We start from the raw sequence: 21,876 nt of genomic DNA, 5'->3' as shown, positions 1-21,876 counted from the left end.
GTACCCGTGATGTGTGCATGGCACAGCACAGATCATGGGCGTCACAACGCACATCAAGGGGGCGCCCGTAATCTGCGCTGCACCGTGCTGATCCGTTTGCCTAGGGCAGCAAAATGCCTAAAATCGGAGCTGGGGGCCCATGTGCCTTTTCGTTTTGAGCACCTGCCCATTTTAACGTCCCTGCACTGGACTGTAGAGCGGGGAAGTGGGGTCCGATCGCCAGTGGTTTCTCGACAGCTCTGAGCAGAGCCGGCGAGACCCGCCACCCTTCCTGCACTTAAATTAAAATAGTCTGTCATCAATGTCAATCGCGATTGATGATGCAGAACATAGAAATGTTGAAAATAGCATGAATATATTGTTGAATTTAAAAATTTAAAGCGGTTGAAATTCACATAATTTGTTTTTATTTGAGTACTGGTTTATATTTGAGGAAATACTGTATATTTTTCAACGTTGTGCATGTGCATTAAGAATGTAGTGTGTAAAAAGACCATTACAAAAATATGGAACATATAAAGCAGTTTAAAACCTAAACTGTGTTGGCGTGGGAGCGTACACAGGGCCCATCTGCCTGGTTTAGAAAGCAAGATTTTTCGAGCAGCAATTTAGGTAATAGTGGCAGGTCTGGTACCAGGTCTGTAATTTGTCGGTATTTTAGCCTTTTGTACCAAGGGAATACCATTAATATAGTACGAAAGTAAATATTTTTTTCCTTTAAATTTGTATTCAAAGTTGCGCTCCCCTACCCAACTTTTTTTTTTTTTTTTTACACCCATCACTCAGTTGAGTTCAGTTCAGAGTGCCAGCCTGGGTGACTGATAATCTACCAGACATACAAGAAATTTTACCCTTCTTAACTTAAAAAAGGTGCCACTGTCTTCTTTCTGCACCCCATGACTTCCTTTCTGTTTATTCAGTGACACACACACACACCCCAAACTGCTAAAACAGATCTTCCTCCTCTCTTGTCACCCTTCCCTTTATCTACCCCTACATCGGTTCCCTCTCTTTTTGGCTGTCACTCTCTCCAACACGTACGTCTGCCTTTTGTTTGTAAGGGAATCTATCCATCACAGTCTGCCCATCTGTCTGTCCACTGTTTGTCAGTCCGCCTGTCTACAGTTTGTCACTTCCCCTGTAAAGTAGCTCAGTCTGTGTCTCCTTCCCCCTCGAACTAGAACAGCTACTAGGGGTGTCACGATTCAAATTCGAAATTCCATCGAAATGAGTGTTCGATTTCAAACTTCGAAATCGCAAGCAGGCTCACGATCCTCCCCTTATTTTTGTGGGTTATATTTAGGGGTGTAACGTTTATAATTCAAAATCGTAAATCGATCGAAATGAGCGTTCCATTCCGAACTTTGAAATCACAATCAAGATTGTTATTCTCACCGTATTTTTGTGGGTAATATTGTCCGGCATGGTTGCCAAATTGGGATGGTAAAGATCTCCAAATGCCTTGTGCACTGGGGAGTGTCAACTGCAGCCTCCCGTCTCCGAACCAACTTTCATGAAATTTGGTTCAGAGTTGGGCGAGCTGCGGGCGGCATCCCTCAACACACACTGCACCCGCCCACCCGGCACTAGGGCTGCAGGAAACTAAATTCAAATAGAATTTGAACATTCAAAAAAAACAAACAAAAAAAACAATATAAGTTCAATATAAGTTTATCCAGTTTGTTGCACAGTGACCACACATTATAGAGAAATATTCCCGATAACGGCTTGCAAAAGACCGCGTCGGCGGATATGTGTGAACCGAAGCCTGAACCGCAGGAGCCTGAATCCACAGCTTGTGCGTTATAATTATTTAAGCGCTCCGATTCAATAAAATTATATATTTTACAAAAGGTCTACTTGATAGGAAAGACAGAGTACGCGCAGCTTGTGAGAAGTGCCTACACACACCGGTACGCTCAATAAGAGGAGTTAACATTATGGATATAACTATGATATCAGAGATAAGACAATGATGTTAAACGGAACATGATGCTGAGTACAATTTGGAAAAAAAAAAAGTCAGATTGGAGAAGACGTACAGAGCGGACACTGAAGTGGCGGAGAACAGACACACTTGCAGTAGTTTTGAAAAGTTGAGTCTCTTTCCAGTGAGCCAGATGACCCGGCTCAATGAAAAGAGCCGGCTCTTACGGCTCCCAAGCATTTCTTTTATCTATGAAATTTTGTTTCGATTTATTCCATGACAAAAAAAAAATAATAATTTGAAATGATTTAATGTGACTGGAATCAAGGTTACTTAATGACAAACAAGTTTTCCTTTACAAGTCAAGACTCTTGATTGTCGTCTATAGTCTAACAATGGCATAGCCAGCGTCAGTGCTGGGAAAAAAAAAAAAAAAATACACTGTGGCAGCCCTCTCTGTCACACGCCACCCAAGTAGCGTTTTCAGGGCCCTGCGGCACAGAGACACAGAAGACGATGGGTTGTAGCCACCAGTTTATTGTAGAGAGGAGGTTAGTTGGAATTTGCCAGGAGCAGATCGAACAGGTCATGACAGGGCTCCTGTCCTGAGTGTGCGTGAGGGTAGGGGTTTTAACTTGTTGCTCGTTCGCCCAACCACCGAGCAACAGGTATGCAGCCACCCTGACCCAATCACAAAGATCCAGGTCAGGTGTGGCTGCTCAAACCATCCCATCCCCACACAGGTTCAAATCGAATTGTGACACTCCTCACAGCTACAGAAGCAGTAGCACGACTGAGAAATGTGGTGTGTGTGTGTGTGTGTGTGTGTGTGTGTGTGTGTGTGTGTGTGTATATATATATATATATATATATATATATATATATATATATATATATATATATATATATATATATATATATATATATATATATATATATATATATATATATGTATATATGTGTGTGTGTGTGTGTGTGTGTGTGTGTGTGTGTGTGTGTGTTTTCCTGTGTCTCTTTCTGCCTGTCTCTCATCTAAAGATCACGTACCCCCCTCAGTCATCATAGTCAAATTCAATTTCAACACAACCCTTTTCCTCATACTCTCCCCTCTCCCTTTAGCCTTGCTTTCAACAGACTTCCCCTATGCCTCACAATGATAGCCCATCCCTGGGCGGCACCACTGGGAGAAGGCTGTGGGTGACTGAGGCACCGCGGGGGGGGGGGGGGGGGGGGGGAGTCACACAGGCCAGGCAAACATCTCTCCCTCACTCTCTCTCTCTCTCTCTCTCTCTCTCTCACTCTCTCTCTCTCTCTCACTAAGGCTCATTACCCCAGAAGAGCCTTTGTCTGAGCTTCACCCATCTCCCCGTGAAAGCACAGCAGTACACCTGTGGGCTAAGTTTTTAATCCACAACAGCACTGGCTCATCGCTGTTCAGCTGTACCCCTCCCTCTCCCTGTGAGTGCCATCTTTCAAGGCCTAGGCTACATATCCACTGTAAGCAATGTCTGCGGAAGTCTCCAGTTATTTCACAGCAAGCGCTATTCTCAGAAAACTGAAAACCTTCAACCACAGCAGTTCTATAGAGGGCTTCATTAACATTTAAGAGTTTTTAAATTCCCTCAGTAACACCATGCATGAATATATTCTGTAAAACGTATAAAGTTGCAACCAGAATCAACTGATTTAAAGGGGACCTACAATGAAAAACTCAGTTTTTCAGTGCTTGCACACATACATTTTGGACTCTGATGGACCCTGAAATAGGACAACCCAGCAATTATTTTGTGGGCAACCTTTGTCAGAAAACTTGTCATGAAAAAAATCTGAGCTTTTGTCACAAAGCCCACATTGGAAAAAGAATCAGAATCTGAGGAACTCTACCCATGGCTTGGTCCAGTTGCTAAGCACCAAGCATGGTAAGTGCTCTGTTGTTGGCTACAGAGACTAGCACAAATCTTAAAAATAAAAAAATAATAAAAAAGACAAGCGGAATACCCCCGGATGTGGTGTCCCGGTGTGGTGTCTGCAATGAAAAGTAGGAACACGTTTTTTAACTACGCCCTAGATCACTCATACGCAGATCTAATATGAGTAAACATTCAGCAACTGGGTTGCTTATGCCTCGCCTCAAATTTGTTCAGAAACACATTTTTTGTTGACTGATCAGGTGAAATCAGTAAAAGTTAAGACACTTCGTTAGGGCTGCCCCCTGAAAGTCGACGAGACGAATCGTCAGTCGCTGACCCATCAGTCGACTGAGATTCTTCAAGTCGAACAGTAGGGTTTTTTGGGCCAGTTAGTGGCATTACAATAACATGATAAAACAGATAGATGCCAATCATAAGAAATATATTTTTATATTTGTGAATCGTCACCGTTTGAACACTGACGCAAATACTGCTCTCTGTGCGCCCCCATCGCGGAGAGCCATGGGCAAAAACGTGTGGGGACGGGGCTGGGTATCGTTCCGATTTTACAGTACTACTACTCTTACCGTTACTGCTTATCAATCCGGTGCTTTAAAGGTAGTCTTATTGGTTATTTCCTTTTTTTAATTACTTTTTTTTTTTTTTAAGAGGAAAAACGAAAACAAATGACGAGCAGAATTAAATTAAATGATGTTCTGCGCATTAAGAGCAAAGAGGGAGTGATCAGGGTGCAATCTAGATTGAGGCTTCCGCTAAGAACAACAAAAAACAAACATGCACGTTGAAAACGGGAGCTTATTGATGCCGAGGAGGAAACTGTTTATTGTTGCTCAACAACTAATGCTGCGTTCAGATGGAAGCGATAGATGGGAACGGGATAACGGCACTTTCTGAACGGCACGGGGGGGAAGGGGGAGAACCCGGAGAGAGGGAGAGGTACGACGACAAAACAAAACAAGCGATATGTTGCTATGGTGATGACGCCAATAAAATATTAAACACAATTATTTTGTGCCCGTTATTATACAAGAATTTTAGTTATGTTAAGTAATTTTATTAGCCTCTCGTTGTCTATAGCTGTGCCAGTCTTGAGCTGCCACGTAACATCTGGCTCATTCCGTTGCCGTGGATGGCAAAAAGTAAAAATATATAACTTGCGCAAAGGCGGATCGTAAATATTCCTGTACGTGCGAACCAGCTCAACGAGTCTTGCCTCCAACTCCTCAATTTTGCAATGAAATGAGAAACCCTCCGCGCTCCAAATTGCAAAATGTCAGAGCTGTGCGACATTGTGTAGGTCCCCACGCGCCATGTTGCCGCCCCCTGGTGACTTCATTAGCTTTTATGTTAGAAATGAATGGAAGATTGTTTGTTAAGGTTAACAACTATCTATTCAGGAAATTCCTTTAAACTTGCATCCTTACCCGCCACCACTGTCACACACTCAGAGCGGGGTCTCCTCATGCGTGTGTGAGAGCCAGGCAGAGGGTATCGAACCCCGCACCCCTACTCGCGCATATCTCCAGCGATTGAGCGGCAGAGAGAGGAGGATGTTTGATTATAGCGAAAATGCTTCTTAATCTATCTTAATGTTATTGCAAGTTAGAAACGGGTTATATCGCCTAAATGAATAGAAAATGTTTTGTAATCTCGCCAATACCGTTAACAGCAACGGTAACATCGGGGCTTAGAGATACTACAGTACAATACAATCACAAGTTCAAGAGATTTGTCACATACATATACATCCGGTCATACATATATGCAGTGAAATGTCATGACACCCGGTGATTACGCACAATAAGCGCTATACTAACATACAACACAATACAATCGCCCCCCGTTCCTCCGTGAACTTCACCCAAGAGATTTTGCACTGGCCAAGTCTATCCAATGTTATTATACTACTGGGAATGTTTTACTGTTTGCACATTTTATGCTCCACTTGTCTGCAGTCTTTCCGTCTTAAGCACTCAGGACTTGCACAAGCTCAAAGCCATGTCCACAGACACGCGCAGATGTCACACCAAAACAATCTGACGATTGGCACTAAGGTACCCTCCGTGCACCAGCTAATGCTTCCCACTGACACTCTACATCTTTGTGTCCAAGTGATGGGCCTTTAATCTTTGTGACAGACAGCGGTTCTCCAACTTTCTGAGCGACTTTGAAAACACACTTCACATGTTGTGGCCCCTCATCTGAAAAAAAAACAAAAAACACATCAAAGTTACAGAGCTTTTAGGGGCACATGTTGCTGAGCAACCCATTGCTTCATCTCACAAGATAAGCGCGTGTCTTTCTACTTGGTATTTAAAAAATGTCCTCTTGTCTTCATGGTCCCTGCTCATTTCCTGCTTCCTTTCCTCCTTGCATCTTTCCTCACTGTGCTTACAGAATAGATCGCTTTCATTTATTTCAATAAGTCTGACAAGCATCTGCCCATGCTATAACAAGGATCTCATGTGATTGAAACAATATACACTGATCAGACACAACATTAAAACCACTGACAGATGAGGTGAACATTACTCATCTATTTCCAATGGCACTTGTCAGGGGTGGGATATATATGGTGGCTGTGATATAAAGGTGTCAGAACACACAGTGCATTGCAGCTTGGTGCGTATTGGGCTGCCTAGCTGCAGACCGGTCAGTGTCCATGCTGACCCACGTCCACCGCCGAAAGCGTCTACAACGGGCACTTGAGTGTCAGAAATGGGCCATGGAGCAATGGAAGAAGGTGGCCTGGTCTGATGAATCACGTTTTCTTTAACATCATGTGGATTGGCGGGGTTAAGGTCCGATCCGATCAGGCATCTGTGGGATATGCTGGAACAACAAGCCAGATCCACCTCGCAAACCACAGGACTTAAAGGATCTGCTGCTAACATCTTGGTGCCAGATACCACAGGACACCTTCAGAGGTCTTGTGGAGTAAATGCCTGGACGATTTAGAGCAGTTTTGGCGGCACAAGGGGGAGCTACACAGTATAAGTGGTTATTAGTGGTGGTTTTAATGTAGTGGCTGATGAGTTGAAGGTGAAGTTTGAAGGTAATGAGCATTTTCAAAATACAGGTCCATTTTCAATGTACAGAGCCTTCTGGAGTGGCACTCCTTCAGCCTTTCCAATGGCCAACAACTGAGTGGAGATCAATCAGTCTGGAAACCAAGAACTTCCCTTGAAAAAGTTTGGGGAGGAAGCGTACAGCCACGTTCAAAACAACTAGTATTATACTTTATAGTGCACCAATTAAAGGGGAACCGTTACACATACACAGGTACACTAGAATATAAAATTATCTAACAATTAAGTGCTCACATTAGGTTATACTTAATATACACAAATGGGAATTAGGGTGCATTTATATTGCCCTTTTCTAGTCATATGACTCAAAGCGCTTTACAGTGCATACCCCCCATTACGGATCATTGTACGCCGAACAATCATATTCATCGATGGCCGCTGCACCGTACATCAGCTCAACGACAGCAGTTAGCGGGTTGTCTTGCTCAAGCATACTTCAGCACGCTACCAGGAGGAGCCGGAGACCAAACAGATAATCTCACGATCACTACACAACTCACTTTATCTCCTGAGCAACTGCCCCCTATAAACCCCCCAATAAACAAGATTTAACATTTATGAATTACTTTAACTTGAACTCAATATTTAATATTATTTTTCTAGTAATGGATTTAAGCTGGAAGCCTTGGAACAATTTTGGTTGCTATTGACAACTACATTCAACAACACAATCAAACCAACTTTTGGAAGTTACACAGGTTTGGCGTGTGAGGGGAGGTGCAAAGAGGAAGCAGAAGATGCAAAGGAACTTCCCTTCTTCCGCTGAGGCAGGGTTCTGGCTTTGTGAAGTTCAGGAGTTTCACTCTACCGATAGTGCTTGTTTTCTGCAGACCGATGTTCCTTGACCCTTTCGTTTTGTCTTTGTTTTTAAAATGTCAGGCATCTTCTGAAGGATATTCCGGAAGAGGAGAGACTGAGCTGAGGCAAGGCAGAGCGGCTTTGAGGATACCATAATATGAAAACAGAGGCTTTGCTTTCCCCAACGTCCCCCAGCGAAGGCATGAAAAAAAATTAAAAAAATAAAAAGAAAAGAAAAAAGTCGACATAGATAGCAGTAGGGTTATTTGAGGACAAATACAACCCGATCACTATGAATAAGAAAAAGACTGCAGCGTAGCAGGAAGGAGACTAGCATTGCAGGCTGCTCACGTTGTGCTGCTGGTATTATAAGATAGGCTTGCTGTGTTCATTGCATCGCTAACTGCCTTGTGACGAAGTCGATGATGATCCTAATTATCTCCCACAAGAACCAATCAACTGTATGCACAGGACTGTGCCTGGTCTGCAGCCTGTCCAGTCGCAGAGTTGATAAGGTCATGAGTAACCATATTCTCCTACTGTGGTGGAGAAACACTGAATGCCCATTTGCTCAACGCAAACATACAATCATAGCCACAAAAATAAAAATAAAATGAAAAAAAATCATGTCCTTGACCAACTATAGTGATAGAGGAAGTGTCAATGTGGAATCAGTTGGACACAGCGATATGCATTAACTTTAAATATCTTCCTATCAAGATCAAGATTCAAGTCACCGGGAGGTCCACAGCAAGAAGGAGTTATAAAACCGTTATTACTCGAATGGTTTAATGTACATTATCAAATTAACACAACTGACAGTGAATTGCTTTTTGACAGTGGGGGAAAAAAAGGGCATTTGAGCACTTGAGGTTGTGAAAGAAGTATAACTTCTGAAATTGTAGGTAAACAATAGCAATTTGGTTAACTGACAGACTAAGAATTAGCTGTGACTGAACGAGGGGCTGAACGATTTGGGAAAATAATCCAATTGAGATGTATTTCGAGCAATATTACGATTTTGTATGCATTTTAATGCATTTATTCAAGTAATTTATCTATTATATTATTATTCACTAAACACAAGCAATAAAAATATTTTATAGTATGACTAACACAACATTGGATACACTCAACATATAAACTGCTCTTCCCTGTAGGCGAGGCCTACCTGTTATGAAATTAGATGAATTGATGAATGAATTGATATGAAGAACATACATTTAACTATTGAATGGTAAAAAGAAAAACCTTCAATCACAGTAGAATATTGACTAATTGAATTACCTTCAAGCTTTGTAATTGTGCGAATCTGAAAAATAGCAGTTTAAGCTAAAAATTTGCAGTTTTTCATCAGAAATTAATATTTTTTAATCAAAATGTTGCGTGCATACATCCAAGTGTGCTCAGGGACAGCTTTATGCTCCTTACATTAAAGAAAGGTAAAAAAAAAAAAAAACAGGCACGGTGTTCTGGAAGAGGCTCCTTCCTGACTCCACAGGTGTTCCGGGCTCTGCCAACAGCACCCACAGCGCATCGCAGGCCCAGGCCTCACCGGGGGGCAGCGCACAGGTTCTGTTAATACTGTCCACAACGGTATTTGGTCCATTTTTTATTAAGCTAAAACAAATCCACAGTCTATGGATGTGGACAGGTCACTGGACCATAAAATATTGTTTCATTTGTGTAGTAGTGTTTGGAGAGTTAATTCTAGGTAATGATCAAGAACACACATATGCATGCTCACACACCAATACAGGTCATCTGTGTGGATGGCACATATCTAACCCCCAAGAAGAGACTCATTGCACGAGGAAAAGGTGAATCTGCCGCTTTGTAGAGTTTCACCTTATTATATCAGCTACATCTGAACAATATGTACTGTAGACCTCCCTGCAAACACTCTTATGTGGTCAACATAAGATAAGATTAAAGAAGGGCTTCAGGCTTTTTAAGTGCACAAATAAAGATATCAGGCCAGGCATTGCAAGCTTATCAAGCCTATGTCATTTTGAACAGGGCCTGTGGTGGAGATGGCTAAATAAAACGCAAAAAGATAACTTTGACATGGAAAAAAATAAATGTGGAGGCAGATAAGAACAGCTTTGAGATAACAGAGAGAGACATTGCAGGCCCTGCTCATGGCCGAGTGCGTTAGATATATAGAATATAAATCCCTTCCCTATTGTCATCCTACAGGTCGTCCACAGGACAGAGTTATTGCAGCAGTTCTTGATGATTTAAGAATTCATAAAGAGTTGTATTGCAGGTTGAGAACTTCAACTCCACTCGAAGACTAACTCTGTCCTAGATGCAATGACAAAAATACTGTGTTATATTGCCCAGCATGCTGACAGCACTGGATAAAGAATTATATATAATTAAAAAATAAAATATAGAATCCTCCCTGGCCGAGCTTCTCGCATACATGCATATAAAATGCACATGTGGATTCATGAGCAGCCATTGTTGCACACAGGAAGACTGATATCGAAAATTTAACAGTAACAAACATAGTTCAGAAACGCACATGGCCGGAAGCAGTTTCCGCAACATGCGAGGGGTCTCCAATCTCAAGAGCTGCTGATGAAGTAAAAAAATTTAAAAAAGATCGCAGATGATTTGGATCCATCAGTGCAAATCCATCTGAATGGGCGTATTAAAGACTACACATCTCATTTCCACAGATAAACCTTTCCTGCCGAGGACGACCTTAATCAAATCCGCCGGGGCCCATCTAACATAATGTGTTTATTGTGATTCGATAATAAGTTTTGATCAAATAAAAACATTCTGAAACAAGACAGACTATACACACACACGCGCACACGCACACGCACACACACACACACACACACACACTTGACATTTTCTTAGCACAGAGATGTTTGGCAACTGTGTGTGTCTGTGATGAGAGCTCATATCCATGCATAATTCAGCGGATAATGTCAAACACACACCATTATTAATAAAAGCCTATATGGCTTCATGCAGATTGCTTATTGGAGGGGGGTCATGTCAAAGCGTCTTTGAAAAGGGCATTAGAGAAGGGAAAAATAATTACAAAACCCACTTGTGGACTGAAAAGACAATCAGAAGCAAATTACTGGATCATTTCATTAATCTGCGACTCGGCCACGCACAATTAAAACAAATCCGAAAATATTTGTCATAAATGTGTTTGTTTTGTTTTATAATAAAGAATCGTGTGCGACAGGAAAATGACGATAAAAGGTGAAGGGGGGGGGGGACACACCATCCATTCTGGGAGGAATAACAACGGCTGCCACCATCATGATCTGGAAGGCGGCACAAATCACGTCCAACTGCCAGAGATGGAGCCTCTGTGTTTTACCGCCGCGTACAGTTGAAACACAGTCCAAGAGCTGATATAAAGGAGTAGCTCTGCTATCGCCAAAAGATAGTGGTATATATTTCACTACATCTGCACCCCACTCCAAGTAACACGCAGAAGGTTTCCTCCCTACTTGAAAAAAAATGGATGCTTAGGTGTGGAAGAATAAATAAATTCACAGTCTGTCCTTGACACTGATTCGCCGCATATCGTGCCCGGGATGGACAAACGATAAAGAGGGGGGCGGCACGCAGACTGTCGCTGAATGTTAAAATAAAAACTTAGGATTCTGCCCTCCTGCCACAGAGTGGATCAGAGAGCATTTCAACATTTTCGCCAACCCTGACCTTCACGGATACCTTTTCCAAGGCAGCGATGGAATAGCAAAAATGTGGAATGGTTATGAGCCACTCGCGGGTATAGTTTATAAATACGGTAAATTTTTTGCAAAGCTCAGAGTATACCATATCCCTTTTGTTTTTTTGTTTTTTTTTTGGGTTATTTTTTTTTTTTTTTTCCCCTTCAAAATCAGGATGGTGGCCAGTTCCATATGTGGTCGACCGCTAATGTAGAGCAGAAAACAGATGGTAAAATGGCATCAAACTTGGCGGAAAGTCAGGGGGAGGTCTGGCGAGGGCAAAGGTGACAGACACTTAATGCCAACCGGGTGCATTAATTGTATATAGGTGAGCGGAGGTCACGGGCAGAGGGTGGAGGTGTGACCGCCTGCCCACCCCACCGTCCACCCCCGCTTGTCCTAGGACTGACCGCATTTAACCCCCAAGTTACACTCTGCAGTTCAGAGCAGACGAAGCGAGCCTGTGAACCAGGCAACGACCTACCAGCGAGAAGGAAGGTGATGAGGCAGGTCTCCTTGGGCATGTAGAGCTTCAGGCGGGAGCCGCTGAAGACGTATTCTACCACGGCCTCTGAGCGGCCCGCTCTCTGGAGGAAGGGAAGGAACTGCTTGGCCTTCTGTGTCTCCTGGCGAGGATGAGGAAGAGGAGGAGGAGGAAGAGGTGCAGTTAGGTGAGCAGATCTGTTGAAGGGTCGAATGTCAACGTTCACCTCACACTTTGGGCGGCAGCAGAGCAATCAATTTGTATGAGTCTACATAATTCACCGTTGTCCGATTGGCATTATTTAAAACGTCATTTATTTATCCTTTTTTTTTATTTTACAATACTGACCTCATGAAACTCAAAACTGTAAAACACAACATTTAATTTATGCCATAAAGAAATCATTAACCAAATAAATGAATAAATTGCTTCAGTATTCCATTCCGCAGCCAAGCGGCAAGGGAAATTTAATGATTTTGGTCATGTTCTGCTCTGGCAATCGGAAAGGATTCTCTTCCTCTGTACCACCCTCTGTCCTCATTTCTCAGTGTGAGTCACTGTCTTAATGGCACGTCCGGGCCAAATTTACAAGCAGGGCTAAATTGTGTGAATTAAAGCAGGGCTGGTGAATCAGAGGCCGGGGAGTGGTTTTTTTTTTTCCTTTCTTCCCTAATAAACACGTGCCAACTCAGAGTAGGGGGGGGGGGGACGCATTGAGTCATTGGCTAGCAAATTAAAAATGCGGGGGGGGCTCCATTGTCTCTATTGCAGTTTGGGACAGAGTGTATAGGGTAAGATTTTTTTTTTGGGGGGGGGGGGGGGGCAGCCAGCATCGACCTAGTCAGCCAATTTAACAGTTTTTATAGACGGCTGTTGCTGGCTGTTAGTGTGTCGTGAAATCAGTGTGTAGAGTACCGTTAAAAATAAAGTGGTGAGCCTGAAAACAAAAGGGGAAAGACAAACAAAAAAAAAAAAAACCACGAAAAAAAGAAAAGGATTCACAATCCCTATTCTTTTCCGACAGGATGTCGACTACAACTCTGATGAGCGACCCGGGCGGTTTTCCCAGCGGACTCGGTTTAACCGTTGGACAGGAGACGAGAGGAAAGACTTGACTCTCTCCGTCTCCGTCTCCCCGAGACTCGCGCAGATATGGAAACGCACAACTGTAGCGCGCGGACCCTGAAGTGCAACTCAGGGTGGATGAAAGAAGAGGGCATCATTATGCAACCTTGAGCGAGTGCGGGGTGAGTCAGAGAGAGAGAGAGAGAGAGAAGCGAGGGTCTAGGTGCTATATCCACTCTCCTCCCACCACCTCTGTTCAAGTCCCACACTATACATTTATAAACTTATCTCCACTCTATTTGTGACTGCATCCCACTCACTGTACTGTACATAATCCCTTCCAGCGAACCTTTGGCATTGGGCTAAGGGATGCTGACTTATAGGAGCGCACGGCTGTGTGTGTGTGTGTGTGTGTGTGTGTGTGTGTGTGTGTGTGTGCGCGCGCGCGCGCCCGTGCACATCCACAGCTGTGCGTGGGCCGAGGATACAAAGAAAAGCGCGAGGGAGAGGATGGGATGGGGCGAGATGCACTTACTCAGATGATTTTATTAGAGCGCTCATTGGATTAGTCTGGAGTGGACACAGAGTTCCCACAAGTTAAATTGAAGACCTTTTAAAACCTTTTTAATACCAGACAATAAGAATGAAATTGACATCACAGCCATACTGGTAAAAGTACGAAGGATGTAGTGGAAAAAACAATATGGTTTTTAAGCCCTAGAAAATAATTATATATAAGCACTTGAATTCAATAAAACATTTTATTATAATACTCATTTATATTAATACACAATAGCTTTGTGATGTGTGTCCATAATCTAATAAGGTAAAATTAAATGTGTATTTCTCACATAAAGATCCCACACACCTCTCCCATGGTCACAAAAGCTCATATTTGAACTAATTGAGCTAATTTGTACAAACTTTTATTTTTTATTTTTTGTAAAAAAATATAATTAAATAATAATTAATATAGCAGGCAGCAATGCACAGGGCGCAGGTTAGCTGCAGCAATTGCACAAATGTGGAAATAAAAGCCAAAAAAACAGAAATAAGCGATAACTAACGTACTACTACACAACGTAAACCCCCATTAACCCACAAATATGCTCACTTCAAACGCTTCGAACATTTTACGGCTTCACCGCATTTGTTTGAAATGTCACCGAAATGCAGATAAATGTGAAATTTTATTAATTTTCTGTTTTAATAATCTATACGGAGATAAGCTTCCAATGTCCCCCTAAAAGTTTAAGTTGCCACTTGATGGTGTCATCTCTCTGCTGCGCCAACGCAGGGAATTTGGATGTTAACGGGTATGCCATCAGACCAGACCATTAGGCTGTTTATTTAATCCTACAAAAGGACACAAAAAATGTTAAGACCTCCGTAAACTAAATTCAATACTTTTAAGGCCTTATTGTGCGAATATTAAATTCAATGCTTTAATACTTTTAAGACCCCGCGGGTACCCTGTAGTTTCCCTGCCAAGAATGGCATTTCAACCCAAACACACAAATCACCGTTTCAAGGCTGATCGGCGGATGCGGTTCCTGTTTTGGGTGTGGTCGAGGCCGATGGGGATGTTGGAAGCGGGGCTTCCGACACAAGGGAATTTAACAAGTTACTCGGTTTCTCTTTCAATAGTTTTTGTAATAGTCCATGCTTGTTTTCTAACCGTAGACTGTATCACACATTTGGTCGACATGTTAAATATGCAGATGTTTTCCTTCACAAAACAACACAAACCATTAGTGTCCTCTCTCCCGGAGCCATTTCTCCTTGGTGACAGTACAAAGGAATGTGTTCCTCGTCAGTCCCACACGCTAAATAGGGACAAGTTAAGAATAAGACGCTCGCAGCACGTCAGGAACAAAATGCTGCCGGGTCAGCAGGTTCCTGCAGTAAGTCACGGGGTCTGCTAATGAATCCATCCTGCCGACAGGTCCAGACACCAGGATGAGGCGACGAAGACAATGAGGAAAAGCAGCCGTGTGCAGTGCACGCTGGCCACCTCAGTCCTTGGCATATTCTAGGCCAGTGGTTCTGAACGGGGAAGAGGTTCCGGGCAGGGGGGGGGGGCAGCAAAATGATTAATAGTTCAAAACTCCCTTCACCATTATTTAATTTACAAGCACAATTTGATCATTTACAATAATGTTTTGATCATCTCCCCAACTAGTTAAATGTATGATTCTGTTATGGAATAGACAGGTGTGGAACTCTGCACGACAATAACAATCTCAGATTGGGGTTGTAGTGGCAAAATCGAGGACCACATCCTCTGATGCCAAAATATCCCTCAGAAGGCATACTTTGGAGAAAAGAAAGTAACCGCCTTGGAGCGAAGACATGGGTATGTTGACAAGAAAACATTTTGGATGGAATTCTGGGATTGGTAGTTAAAATCCACCCAACATAGGAGAAAAAAATAAAAAATAAAAATGCTGAGAAGAAGAAAATTGATTCGTCAAACAAAAGTCAACTCTAGGCAAAAAATATACAAATAAATAAATAGGCTAATTTAATAGGTAAAATGTCTCAAAAAAAAAAATAGACCAAAATAAGATATAAAAATCTAAATCCCACCCTGTGATTTTATCAGAAGAGGAGGTCGTCTGAGTCAGTACAGCTACGAAACCTCCTCCATGTGTTGCATAAACATTGCAACACACACACACACACACACACACACACACACACACACACACACACACACACACACACACACACACACACACACACACACACACACACACACACACACACACACACACACACACCTTTGCTTCAGTTTATTTGGGCACCAATCTTCATCCTGTAAGCACTCTGAAATCAGGCTTCATTAGCCCGACGATAAACAAGTTGGAAGCGAGCGCCGCTTATGGGTTTATTAATGGCACCGATTATTTTTGAACGGGTGCACCGTCACTTTAATACAAGGGAAACGGCTATGAATTAGAGTGTGGGAGGCGGGGGGAAGGGGGGGATGAAGATTGTCTTGAGAGAACTGCCGGGTGCGTTGGAGTCAGTGGCATTCTGGAGTTCAGGCCCTGATGCAACGTTGAGTGTGAAAATGAGCTCACAGTTAAAAAGATTAAATTATATCTGCATGCGCAGAGAGATTCTTATCCCACAATGCATCATGGAATAAAATATGTGTGTATTCCTCTGTGAGTGATCCTGAGTTTGTGTAATTGTGTGAGTGCGTGTGCGTGTGTGTGTGTGTGTGTGTGTGTGTGTGTGTGTGTGTGTGTGTGTGTGTGTGTAATGGCTTACCCCGGAGATATCAGCCACTCTGTGGATAGGAACCTCCTTCTTGCTGTGCAGCCCTTTCCCGTTCTTGATAGCCCTGCAATCAATCAGACCCGCACGCAAACACAAACACACAGGTCAAGATTACGGGAAAAGCACCATCACGGCACTTTGAGAAACAATAAGGCGTGTGGCTTAAACTGGTTTGGGGGAAACTGTTATTCTCGGGAATCGTTCGAGACACAAAGCGGGAGCCATTTCGGCTGCCGCTTCAGACCGCTTTGCCTTTCCCTTAACTGCCATTACGGCTCAAGTGGAAGCGCCAGAGGCGGGATATTACCTCCTGGTAATCCATAAGGCTGAAATGAAAAGTGAAAGGGGCGTCGGGAGGAAGGGGCGTCGGGAGGAATGGATGATGAGATAATTGAAGGGGGTAGGAGCGACGACGTGGCGCGGCACGTTCTCTCAGAAGCGGCTCCGAGGTAAGTGATATGATCGCCGGTCCTGGAGATGGACACTTGAAGATGCCGGAGGGCTCAATTAGATTAGGATGACCGATGCTGATGGGGGCTGTGTCGGTCTCGTCATCCCTTGGTTACAGGAATGGAGCCTGTATGGAAATGTGTGCGCTTGTTAGCTGGAAGGAGGCCCCTGGAACAGGCCTGGTGCAGTGGGAGCTGAAGACTTGGGCGGGCGGGCGGGCGGGCGGGCGGGCACGCGCGCGCGCACACACACACACACACACACACACACACACACACACACACACACACACACACACACACACACACACACACACACACACACACACACACACACACACACACACACACACACACACACACACACACACACACACACACACACACACACGTGTGAGTGAGAGAGTGCAAGATAGAGAGAAAAGATTGAGTTAAGAGAGAATTCGAGACAGACAGAAATGAATATTGAGTCTTTCAGATAAACAGGAGAGAGAATACAGTATTCAGAACGGAAGCCAGAGCGTTCGGGACAAATCCAACGTAACAGAAAAGGTAGAGTGGCAGAGGTAGAGAAAGAGGGATGCAGCGGGAGGCTAGAGAGAGAGAGGGGAGAAGACAGCCCTGTATAGCGAGGGTAGGGGAGAATGTACTCCAGCTATAGCCAGCAGATCTTAATCTTTGGCAAAGTAATAAAGCCTGTATTAAATCTCTCCACCGCACCGCTATATAATTATATTCATAGGACCTTTAGCGTCCGTCTGCTTGGGTATGTGTGTGTGTGTGGTCAGTGTGTATATGCACACCAAAATGCCTGTGTGCGTATTCCTGTGTGTATGTTTGAGAGTGTGATGACCAGGAGTTCAATGTATTTTTATTTGACGGGTAACAATATTTCATTTTATTCATCACACACTCACACACACACACACACACACACACACCCACCCACCCACCCCCGACCTGAACGCAAGCCTCAAGGTAATACAGCATTCAACAAACAGTACGTAAGCTGCAGAGTTTTGGTTAGCAACAAAAATAAAAAATTCGAGATGTGCTCCACTCACCGTGCCTCGGCAGCCAGCAGCTCGTCGTAGTGGGAGGAGCGCTGGTCGTCGTCCTGTCTGTACCTGATGACCGTGGCCAGGCCTTTGCTGACCAGGGCTTCTGCTATGTTTCTGCAGAGGGGACACATGCAAAAACAATTGAGAGCGCCACCTGCATTGTTGTGAACACTCAATTTATGTAAGGAATAAAAGGGAGAAAGAGAGAGAGAGAGAGAGAGAGAGAGAGAGAGAGAGTGTCAGGGCCGAGCCACAGCAATTGGAACGCATTGGAAAATGAGAAAGTAAAGAAGAGAAGAGAGAAAAAAAAAAAAAAAAAAAAGGCAAAAGCTTTATGAGTTACCACGGTGGAGAGGAGCAGAGAACTCTGCAAGCCACCAAAGAGCTCCTCACAGGGCCGCTAATAAAGAGGGAGGGTGGTGAGGGAGGGGAGCGGGGGGCAGGCGCGTGTGAGTCAACCTAGCTTGTAGCCCTGAGGGGAGCATGCTCCTGTTGGAGCTACAGCTCTGGAGAGAGGTACAAAGGGGGGGATACATTTCTGTCACCAGAAATTTAAACTTGTGTTTACGGGCAAATTCACCCGCCCGACGGTTCCCTTAAAAGGGGGCTTTCATTTGGGGAATTGTCGCAGCCTCTGTGATCGTCCAAAAACACGCTTTCACACGACCTTGCCTCTGCGGACTTGGAGTCATATTACACAGTCACCACAGGTTTGGTTTTTTCCCCCCCTTTATGTTTTCATCATTTCATCTGTGTCTTTGATACTGCCGTAATTGAGATAAATTAAGCATTGCCAGGTGCTGTGGGTAATGTGCCTATAATGATGTCTGGATCTACAAGCATATGCAGCAGAGGCGCGTGTGCGTGTGTGTGTGTGTGTGTGTGTGTGTGTGTGTGTGTGTGTGTGTGTCCGTTCAGCCTCGACAGCTAATCCTATCTAGACTGCTTTAATGTCCGTCTTTTTCTTTTCTTTTTTTTTTTCCCCTCCCTGAGCTGAAAAGGATGTTTGAATTGTATCAAACAATTCACCTCAAGGTATACTGTTCCCCAAACGTATGTCAAATTTGTACTTTACTTAAGCCACAACACCCCGGCAGCCTCCTTGCTCGGCTCTGAGCCTTTTTCGCTTCTTTTACGCAAACGATATTTGGTGGTTGGCGCTGATTTTAGGTTTTCCCGCAGTACACGTTTCATCCCCGTTTAAGTTCTAACATCGAGGATGCACAGGCAGATTCAGAATCCTAATCTCTGAGCATCAGCTCCAAGCAACGACTTTTATTGAACAGTGCAGAGAACGTGTTAATTTTAGGTCCTTCGGAAAGAGAAAGGTTTCATTTCTACACATCAAGACAGCATAAAAATCAGGTTGATTTGGTTTAACGTCCGACATGTTTGACCTGACTATAGGCATCGGGTCTTTCATTGTCTTGGGGGTATTCTAAGATACGGATACCAAAAATGGTACGTCCCTAACCTGCCATCCTTGGGAAAACATATTGAGCACCACAACAGTGGAAGAGGGAGTCTCCGTGGCGTTTGAGTAACTGCAGCTAAATGACTCCATAAGTTATTCACACTCGCAACGAGGCTCATCACATCGTATGTGGGCTACTACAGCTAAATATGTACAGTATATAAACTCATCTCATTGGAATATACCCCTTGAAATGCATCATCTCATAAAGTTACCGAATTACCAACTAGAGATGCACCGATTGCAATTTTCTTGGCAGATTCCTATTTAGAATCTTTTCAATGACTGACCTGCCTACTCCGATTTTCATTCAATTTAATGTTCATAATAAAACATTGACTATAAAATATCCCTAACATTGTAGTCCGATCATTTTTGGTTCACATCCGTGACTGGAGAAATCAAATGTTCTCTTCATTCGGTTTCATTGGGTATATCTGCTGTACGCCAATGAGAACTAAATCGTGTCATCTGACCACGCTCACATGACAGGACACTCATATACAGACTACCGCTGCAATTTTCCAGTTACCACAATAGTGAGATTTTGACACTGTTAACTATTGTTCATTATCCACTATGGAACAATAACAGAACATGAAACTGTCTCTGAGTTCCAATAAAATAAAATATGAGACTGTCACCAAGTTTCAGTAAAATTCAAACTGTAACTCTCACTGAGTTGGAGTAGAACACAACATATAACTAACATGGAAATGTCCAGTTCAAACTTCAAATGAAAGTCTCTTTCACTTTAAGTGTATACATTTAAGTATACATTTATATTTATATGGCACTTTGCAAATAAATTGCAATCATGAAAAAATAATAAATGACGACGATGATTTTACATTTCTACGAGTACGAGAGCACTGTGTCGGGTGTGGAAATTTAACCGGCACAAAATCGGAAAATATATGTGATCGGCCGGTCACCGGTCATGGCCGATCAAGCTGAAAACCGGCCCATCGATCGGTGCATCTTATGTTTTATATGTTGACATTACGGTCAGATTTTTATGCTTTTATTAACACCCCCACTTCCCATTTGACCTCACAATGCAGCGTCACACCTCGGTGGATAATAAAGTACTGCTTTATGGGAGGGAGGAGTTACTGTACAGAACCACAGGTCATAGCATCTGGTCCAACCCCAGGGATATAGATTAAATAACCAATAAATGTACGGTATTGTGTTTGATTGATTTCCATCATTAAATTAATCATATTTACACACTTTTTTGCATCGTTTCAGCTGGCATTTCGAATTTAGAACGTGGAGAAAAGACGGCCAACACTTACATTCCCCCGATTGTGACTGTAGCACAGGTGCGTTCTGAGAAGGCGGGGGTGCCCTCTCCCGCTCCGGTGGCGGCTCTGATGTAATCCACCGTCACGTTGACCTGGTGAGACGCACACAAAAAGGAAAGGTTGAAGACAAATACACGGGGTGCGGTCCAGCTAAAAGTGGAGCGTGTGGGTTCTTGATGAGGGTTAGACAGTTAGTTGGCGGTGGTTTGAGTAATTATCTCAGAGTCTGTTGGCATGAGATGGTGTGTAAATGTGCATGGGTGTGTCCTAGTTCCCAAGGTTACCCCGAGTCTTAGTGAATCACATCAGGAAGAACTGTGGATCTCCCTAGAGGAGCAGTATTTACCATTTCTAACACACACACACACACACACACACACACACACACACACACACACACACACACACACACACACACACACACACACACACACACACACACACACACACACACACACACACGATTTATGAAACCCATGACCCTATATCTTGTGCTCCAACAAAGTTCCCGAGAGACAGTCCAAATCTGGCATCGAGCACCCCTCCCCCGCTCCAATCTCGAGGACATAATTTTATTTCTCAGCAGTGTATGCCAACACACGTGATAAGAGAAGGCCACCCTGTAAGCCACCGCGGGACGCGAAGACGGGCAGACAGGACCGACAGTCGGGACGAAGCAATGGCCGACGATAGGAGGATTAACAAGCGAGCATCGGCAGGGTCTGATCAACAGAAACACGGGGGTATGGCTGCACGTAGGAGCTCCCCGCCGCGGGCTAGATACCGAGCACGGATACGCCGAATAGCAAATACACTAGGCTATTATGGGATTGGGCCCAGACACCCTGTGCACCGGTGATATGAAGGACAGGCGTCCCGGGGCGACCACCTTGTCATTAATCTGAGGGCAGGACAGGCCGAGGACAACGCTACGTGGAGTTTAGAGAAGGACCCCGGTCGGGGCAGGATGGATGTTCTGGTGCGCATATCAGGGCCTGAACACAACCCGTCAGGGAATCAAACCGGGAAGATAAGGAGCGGGCATTAGGCCTTTAGAGGACAGGTGTGATTGTTATTTGGACACACAGCCAAGGGTGTGTTGTTTTAAGAGATTGGCGTGTACTGGGTCAGGGTGAATAAGACGAAGGTTTGGAAAATGCGCTCCCCGAAGATTGTCCTAATTTCTATCGAACACCGGCAATCAAGCTCCACCTTCCAACCACCAGTATTAGAAATCGAATCTTTACTCCACCTCCATCATTAAATATCCAAAACATTGGTTTGCAA

The 21,876-nt window shown here is 43.8% G+C and overlaps 1 protein-coding gene across 1 annotated transcript in view; it reads right to left on the bottom strand.

Moving 5' to 3' along the window:
- snd1 (staphylococcal nuclease and tudor domain containing 1) overlaps positions 1 to 21,876 on the bottom strand; it is a 209,764-nt gene that overhangs the window by 142,656 nt on the left and 45,232 nt on the right. The window contains exons 12-15 of the mRNA XM_080021993.1: positions 20,581 to 20,681; positions 17,809 to 17,919; positions 16,287 to 16,359; positions 11,943 to 12,084 (exon numbers count right to left, since the gene is read on the bottom strand). Coding sequence (XP_079878119.1) covers positions 11,943 to 12,084; positions 16,287 to 16,359; positions 17,809 to 17,919; positions 20,581 to 20,681 — 427 coding nt within the window. The remainder of the gene's footprint in view (positions 1 to 11,942; positions 12,085 to 16,286; positions 16,360 to 17,808; positions 17,920 to 20,580; positions 20,682 to 21,876) is intronic.

Source organism: Zeus faber, assembly GCF_960531495.2.
Source record: "Zeus faber genome assembly, chromosome: 21".
Classification (NCBI taxonomy): Eukaryota; Metazoa; Chordata; class Actinopteri; order Zeiformes; family Zeidae; genus Zeus; species Zeus faber.
The sequence above is the reverse complement of the archived record's forward strand: the minus strand, read 5'-3'. Positions and strand labels throughout refer to the sequence as shown.